This window comes from Salmo salar, chromosome 21 (assembly GCF_965601325.2).
Source record: "Salmo salar chromosome 21, fSalSal1, whole genome shotgun sequence".
Lineage (NCBI taxonomy): Eukaryota > Metazoa > Chordata > Actinopteri > Salmoniformes > Salmonidae > Salmo > Salmo salar.
This window is the reverse complement of record NC_138311.1, coordinates 17,514,434-17,522,202: the sequence shown is the minus strand read 5'-3', so window position 1 is coordinate 17,522,202 and position 7,769 is coordinate 17,514,434. Positions and strand designations below refer to the sequence as shown.

Genomic DNA, 7,769 nt, shown 5'->3' with positions numbered 1-7,769 from the left:
AAGGCCCGCCTACTCAATCAATCAGATGAGGGAGTGTGATGACGCGTATGCCGGCTCAGAAGGCCCGCCTATCCGACCAATCAGATGAGGGAGTGTGATGACGCGTATGCGGGCTCAGAAGGCCCGCCTATCCGACCAATCAGATGAGGGCATGTGATGACGCGTATTCCATTTCGTGGGAAAGCTTCATTTTCGAAATGGAATGTCTCGAGTTCGGGAACAAGAATTAGCAACGTCACTAAAACATAACATTAAGAAATAACAAAAGTCTTGGGCAAAAAGGGAAATTGTCCTTTTTTTTGATGATAACTTTTGCTACTCTCATCTAAAATGAGCTAGCTAGCATAATGGATTCCATTCCAAGCACAGAGGAGTTATCTGGAGCAGTGATGAATCCTTCATCCTCTTGCAGTCCGACAGACGAATCTGGGTTTGTTGATGCCAGGAGACGCTACATCACCAATGCATAGTTCAAACTGTAACGTTTGGTGGAGGAGGATTAATGGTCTGGGGCTGTTTTTCATGGTTCAGGCTAGGCCCCTTAATTCCATTTTTTATTTTTTATTTCACCTTTATTTAATCAGGTAGGCAAGTTGAGAACAAGTTCTCATTTACAATTGCGACCTAGCCAAGATAACTAAAGCAAAGCAGTTCGACACATACAACAACACATGTAGTAAAACAAACATACAGTCAATAATACAGTCGAAAAATAAGTCTATATACAATGTGAGCAAATGAGGTGAGATAAAGGAGGTAAAGGCAGAAAAGGCCATGGTGGCAAAGTAAATACAATATAGCACGTAAAACACTGGAATGGTAGATTTGTAGTGGAAGAAAGTGCAAAGTAGAAATAGAAATAATGGGGTGCAAAGGAGCAAAATAAATAAATAAATAGAGTAGGCGAAGCGGTAGTTGTTTGGGCTAAATTATAGATGGGCTATGTACAGGTGCAGTGATCTGTAAGCTGCTCTGACAGCTGGTGCTTAAAGCTAGTGAGGGAGATACGAGTCTCCAGCTTCAGAGATTTTTGCAGTTCGTTCCAGTCATTGGCAGCAGAGAACTGGAAGGAAAGACGACCAAAGGAGGAATTTGCTTTGGGGGATGACCAGTGAGATATACCTGCTGGAGCGCGTGCTACGAGTGGGTGCTGCTATGGTGACCAGTGAGCTGAGATAAGGCAGGGCTTTACCTAGCAGAGACTTGTAGATAACCTGTAGCCAGTGGGTTTGGCAACGAGTATGAAGCGAGGGCCAGCCAACGAGAGCGTACAGGTCGCAGTGGTGGGTAGTATATGGGGCTTTGGTGACAAAACGGATGGCACTGTGATAGACTGCATCCAGTTTATTGAGTAGGGTATTGGAGGCTATTTTGTAAATGACATCGCCGAAGTCGAGGATCGGTAGGATGGTCAGTTTTACGAGGGTATGTTTGGCAGCATGAGTGAAGGATGCTTTGTTGCGAAATAGGAAGCCTATTCTAGATTTAACTTTGGATTGGAGATGTTTGATGTGAGTCTGGAAGGAGAGCTTACAGTCTAACCAGACACCTTGGTATTTGTAGTTGTCCACATATTCTAAGTCAGAACCGTCCAGAGTAGTGATGCTGGACGGGCGGGCAGGTGCAGGCAGCGATCGGTTGAAGAGCATGCATTTAGTTTTACTTGTATTTAAGAGCAGTTGGAGGCCACGATAGGAGAGTTGTATGTGAAGGGACGTCTTAATCTTAGTGACATTCTAGACGATTCTGTGCTTCCAAATTTGTCAACAGTTTGGGTAAAAACCTTTCCTGTTTCAGCATGACAATGCCCCTGTGCACAAAGCCTGGATCATACAGAAATGGTTTGTCGACATCGGTGTGGAAAAACGTGACTGACCTGCACCAAGCCCTGACCTCAACTTCCATCGTACACCTTTGAGATGAATTGGAACGCCGATGCGAGCCAGGCCTAATCGCCCAACATAAGTGCCCCGACCTCAGTAATGCTCTTGTGACTGAATGGAAGCAAGTTCCCGCAGCAATGTTCCAACATCTAGTGGAAAGCCTTCCCTGAAGAGTGTAGGCTGTTATAGCAGCAAAGGGGGGACCAAGTCCATATTAATGTCCATGATTTTGGAATGAGATGTTCGATGAGCAGGTGTCCACATACATTTGATCATATAGTGTAAATGCATGTCTGTCCCTGCATGCCGGTCGGCAGACGCGTCACACTCCCTCATCTGATTGGTCGTTTCGCACGAACCTTAAACCTGCACACGCGTCATCACACTCCCTCGTCTGATTGGTTGAGTATGCGGGCCTTCTGACTTTGTGGCTGTGGTAACTAGTGCCGACCCAACACAATGGTTAGAAGGGAGCCAGCTTTTGTCAAATTAACGTATTTTTTTGTTGCATTTCTTAGCTAACCTATCCTGCTACGTTAATTCAACTAACCTGCTAAGAAAAGTCAATACAACGTTAATTTGACAAAAACTGGATCTTTTTGTAGCCATGACCCAACACAACGGATGTGTATTGCGGAATTACGTATGCAGAAGAGCGACAGTGAAATGACTATCCGCAGCAGAGATTTGCTGGAAATCATCTTACTACGCCAGTAGGGAGCACTGTCTACTCAAAGTACTAAAATCGCAGTTGCGGCTAGTGAAGATAAGTGTTACTCTCCTAGTCCTGACAATTTATCTGCATGTAATACTATGATTTGGATCCAAGGTGTGAAATTCCACTGACCTTACAGATTATATATACATACCGTTCAAAAGTTTGGGGTCACTTAGAAATGTCCTTGTTTTTGAAAAAAAAAATGATTTTGTCCATTTAAAATAACACCAAATTGATCAGAAATACAGTGTAGACATTGTTAATGTTGTAAATAGAAACAGCTGATTTAAAAAAAAAACAATTATGGAAAATCTACAAAGGCGTACAGAGGCTCATTATCAGCAACCATCACTCCTGTGTTTCGATGGCACGTTGTGTTAGCTAATCCAAGTTCATCATTTTAAAAGGCTAATTGATTATTAGAAAATCATTTTGCAATTATGTTAGCACAGCTGAGAACTGTTGTTCTGATTTAAAGAAGCAATAAAACTGGCCTTTAGACTAGTTGACTATCTGGAGCATCAGCATTTGTGGGTTCGATTACAGGCTCAAAATGGCCAGAAACAAAGAACTGTCATCTGAAATTCGTCAGTCTATTCTTGTTCTGAGACATGAAGGCTATTCCATGCGAGAAATTGCCAAGAAACTGAAGATCTGGTACAATGCTGTGTACTACTCCCTTCACAGAACAGCGCAAACTGGCTCTAACCAGAATAGAAAGAGTTGGAGGCCCCGGTGCACAACTGTGCAAGAGGACAAGTACATTAGCGTGTCTAGTCTGAGAAACAGACACCTCACAAGTCCTCAACTGGCAGCTTTATTAAATAGTACCCTTAAAACACCAGTCTCAACGTCAACAGTGAAGAGGCGACTCCGGGATGCTGTCCTTCTAGGCAGAGTTGCAAAGAAAAAGCCATATCTCAGACTGGCCAATAAAAAGAAAAGATTAAGATGGGCAAAAGAACACAGACACTGGACAGAGGAACTCTGCCTAGAAGGCCAGCATCTTGGAGTCGCCTCTTCGCTGTTGACATTGAGACTGGTGTTTTGCCGGGTACTATTTAATGAAGCTGCCAGTGATCAAAATGCAACAAAAAATGTATATGGACGTCATGTCTACAAAAATGCTGGTAATGTTATAATGTACTACATCATTTGTTAAATATGCTTTAATACTATTAAGCAGCCATCATGAATTCCTCACTGATTGAAATCAATAGTATATTGAACAAAGTAATGATGAAATTTGTGTTTGCCTATATTGCCTTTAGGTAGACCTGTATGTAATAATACATATATTTGGATTATAATGGATTCACCCCTCACACCTAAAGATGTGTTTGTTCTGTAAGTCCTGCCTTAAATGAAAATGAAAAACACTGAAGAATACAGTATGTAATCATTATAAAAGTTACACAAATGTAAGGAATATGTACCTTGAACAAAAATCTATACGCAACATGTAAAGTGTTGGTCCCATTTTTCATGAGCTGAAATAAAAGGTCCTTGAAATTTTCCATGAGCACAAAAAGCTAATTTCTCTCAAATTTTGTGCACAAATTTGTTTACATCCCTGTTAGTGAGCATTTCTCCTTTGCCAAGATAATTCATCCAGCTGACAGGTGTGGCATATCAAGAAGCTGATTAAACAGCATGATCATTACACAGGTGCACCTTGTGATGGGGACAATAAAAGGCCACTCTAAAATGTGCAGTTTTGTCACACAACACAACGCCACAGATTTGAGGGAGCGTGCAAATGGCATGCTGACTGCAGGAATGTCCACCAGAGCCGTTGCCAGATAATCGAATGTTAATTTCTCTACCATAAGCCTTGTCCAATGTTGTTTTAGAGAATTTGGCAGCACGTCCAACCGGCTTCACAACCACATTCATGGCATCGTGTGGTAAAATGGTTTACTGATGTCAACGTTGTGAACAGAGTGCCACATAGTGGCGGTGGGGTTACGGGCAGGCATAAGCTATGGACAACGAACACACTTTCATTTTATCGATGGCAATTTGAATGCACAGAGATTACGTAAGAAGATCTTTACGCCCATTGCCGTGCCATTCATCCGCCGGCATCACCTCATGATAATGCGCGGCCCCATGTCGCAAGGATCTGTACTAAATTCCTGGAAGCTGAAAATGTCCCAGTTCTTCCATGGCCTGCATACTCACCAGACATGTCAAGCATTGAGCATGTTTGGGGATGCTCTGGACCGACGTGTACGACAGCGTGTTCTAGTTCCCGCCAGTATCCAACAACTTCTCACAGCCATTGAAGAGGAGTGGGACAACATTCTACAGGTCACAACCAACAGCCTGATCAATTATATGTGAAGGAAATTTCATGCTGCATGAGGCAAATGGTGGTCACACCAGATACTGTTTTTCTGATCCACGCCCCTACTAAAAAGGTATCTGTGACCAACAGATGCATATCTGTATTTCCGGTCATGTGAAATCCATAGATTAGGGCCTAATTTATTTATTTATTGACTGATTTCCTTGTATAAACTGTAACTCAGTAAAATCTTTGACATTGTTGCATTTATATTTTTGTCCAGTATATTTGATAACTTGTCTAATCTTCAATAGGCTAGTTAAATCCTTTATCAAATCATTGTCCATTACATTCAATTACATCAAATAAAAAAAAACTGTTTAAAGATCAACATTCTGGAACTGTTGTAAACAATTCCTCAAGGTGCTATTTCGAACAAAGGTTTACATTTGCTGAGGGAATGCCAGTAGATAAATGCAACTTTTTAAAGCATCAACAGACAGACAGAATCAGCAGTTGGATTTCATGTTACTCAGTTGACCTGTCCGGAGTCCTCCAATTTACCACTCCTTCTCCTGGCATCTCCATTGCCTTTGGGGTCAATCGGGTCAGTTTGTTGAGACACTTTGGTGCCAACTGACCCACCCCCATTAGTAGGCGGGGAGCGCAGGACCTGCTCACTGGGGCGTTTCCAAGAGGGGCGAGTAGCGATCCAGAGAATGATTCCTCCAAAAATAACCATGAGTACTCCCAGCACATTCACAAAGGTGGCCTCTGGGGGAGAGTCTTTGTAACTGGGATCTTTCCTGAGAGACAAAGAAGAGAGTTAGCTATAGCTGTAATCTGTTTATAAAATGGGGTCTCTAAGTACCAAAGTTTAGTGTATGTCCCATATTTCCCATATTATAAAACTTACAGGCCAAAAATTAGCTTCTCTGTGATGCCCATAAGTGCAGTGGCTATGACACTGGTAAAGATGAACAGGCCACTGTAGATGTGCAGGGGCATAAACGCTGCTCTCAGGTAAGTCGGGGTGATGGGTATCAGGTATATACACACTCCCAGGACAAGCTGCTCAGTAAAAGAAGGAAACATCAGGAAACTCTGTCAAGCATTGTAATGAAGAAAGGAATATACCGGTCTTACTGTGCCATAAAATGTACTTCAAACAGCCTACACAAGCACCCATGCATAGTGCTGTAGTTAAATAGTATGAAAAAAAATCTACACGAATGATGCTTTATAACAATATAATACATTATGAAGCATTCATTAAGGACATTTCTACAGCATCATAATAGGCTACACAATACATTTTGGTGTACTTACCTGTAGTGAATAAAGTATCACAGCTGCTAGCCCCACCCAGCTGTGCAGGCTGTACATGTTGGGGATGTTTTTTGTGTTGTGGAAGTCAAATACTGCTACCAGAGATATGGCAGCGAAAATGAAGGCCAGTATGTTTAAGCCAGCATGAATAAACTTCATCATTAACTTGCTGCACTTCCAGGTCCATGGCAACCTATACACGATAATGGCTGAAACCGACAAAGGTAGCCTACTTATTCAACTGATGTGTAATCATGAAAATGCATTCAATCCAAAGTGATTGAATGTGAATAATACTCTGAGATGAGCAATTCTTGCTGCACATACCAGATGTTGTAACATCCTGTTTCTATGAGGTAGGCCTACTTCTACACATAAAATAAGGCCATCGCATTATATCGTTTCCATTTCGTTTAGTTTTAAGCGGGTAGGCCAATAAAATCATTTTTAACTAATGTAATCCCAAGCACATACCAATCAAAGTTACTGTGTCATTTAAGTTATTTAGGCTACACTCAAGGAAAAAGCCTACTTCAAGCGGAAGAATGCACATGGTCTGGAATGTTGGTAGACAATCTGAGTATAACTCATTCACTTAAACTTTGTAAAGGGTCAAAGGGTCTTGTTTTACTCAGAAATGCATCAGTGCAACATTAGCATAGATCGTGCTCTAACATATTTCTATACAACAAAACTGATAATAAAGCAAACAACCGAAACGGTTTAGAAAACAATGCATATTTCTTTCAATAATACTACCCTGACAGTGAATAGATACAACGTAGCCCTTTTCTTTGGGTTAACGTTACTTCGGAATCTTGGGAGAAAAATCTTCCAGGTTCCAAACGGCTTGGTGAAATAACTTTCAGATCAAAATAACTTGTTAAAACGAAGACTGTGTCGACCAAACTCAATCGCTTCAGATTTAACTGAATTCTGTACTTGAGAGAGTAATAAACAGATACAAACTTCTCACCAATTCCCTGCAAAAAAATGAACCCGGTAACGATTAAAACCGGGTGCCAATTGAATTCGGCCAGTCCTCCATCCCATGCTAAACCTTCCTTGAAGTAGAATACCCATCTCAAAACAAAAATTATCGAGATAAAACCAACGGTCACGGCAGCGGACAGAGCGAACAGGAACTGCTTGAAATTCTCCATCGCCATCTCTAACAGCGCGAACGCCAACACTGGATTAATGAAGGAAGTGATTTGAGGAATTTCAAGTTGAGGGGGGGGGGGGGGGTCATGAGTCATTATTTTCCAATAATAAATCTGCAAATGTTTTGAAACACCAAAGTTTCGTAACCTCCGTTGGTCTCATAAACTACACGTAACATAGTAATCGGTCAATCCGGGACCCTCAAATTAGTATGATATGTTACGTTTGGTATGGTTACATACGACAGAAGGTTATTTAAGGCAAAAATGAAAGGATGATGGTTGGTCTGGGTGGAACGGTGGGCGTATAACACAAATGTATAATAACTCCAAGGCTGCATGTTGGAATCTCATCAGACAATTTGAGCTAATTAGCAACTTTCAAC

At 41.6% G+C, this 7,769-nt stretch overlaps 1 protein-coding gene across 1 annotated transcript; it reads right to left on the bottom strand.

Annotated features, from left to right (window-relative positions):
- Positions 1 to 3,755: 3,755 nt before the first annotated feature.
- LOC106581770 (plasma membrane ascorbate-dependent reductase CYBRD1) lies at positions 3,756 to 7,435 on the bottom strand. The gene is made up of 4 exons (XM_014164056.3): positions 7,197 to 7,435; positions 6,221 to 6,429; positions 5,808 to 5,962; positions 3,756 to 5,697 (listed from the first exon to the last, which is right to left on the bottom strand). Exons 1-4 carry the CDS (start codon positions 7,387 to 7,389, stop codon positions 5,424 to 5,426), a joined length of 831 nt encoding a protein of 276 aa, XP_014019531.1. The 5' UTR covers positions 7,390 to 7,435; the 3' UTR covers positions 3,756 to 5,423.
- Positions 7,436 to 7,769: the final 334 nt, after the last annotated feature.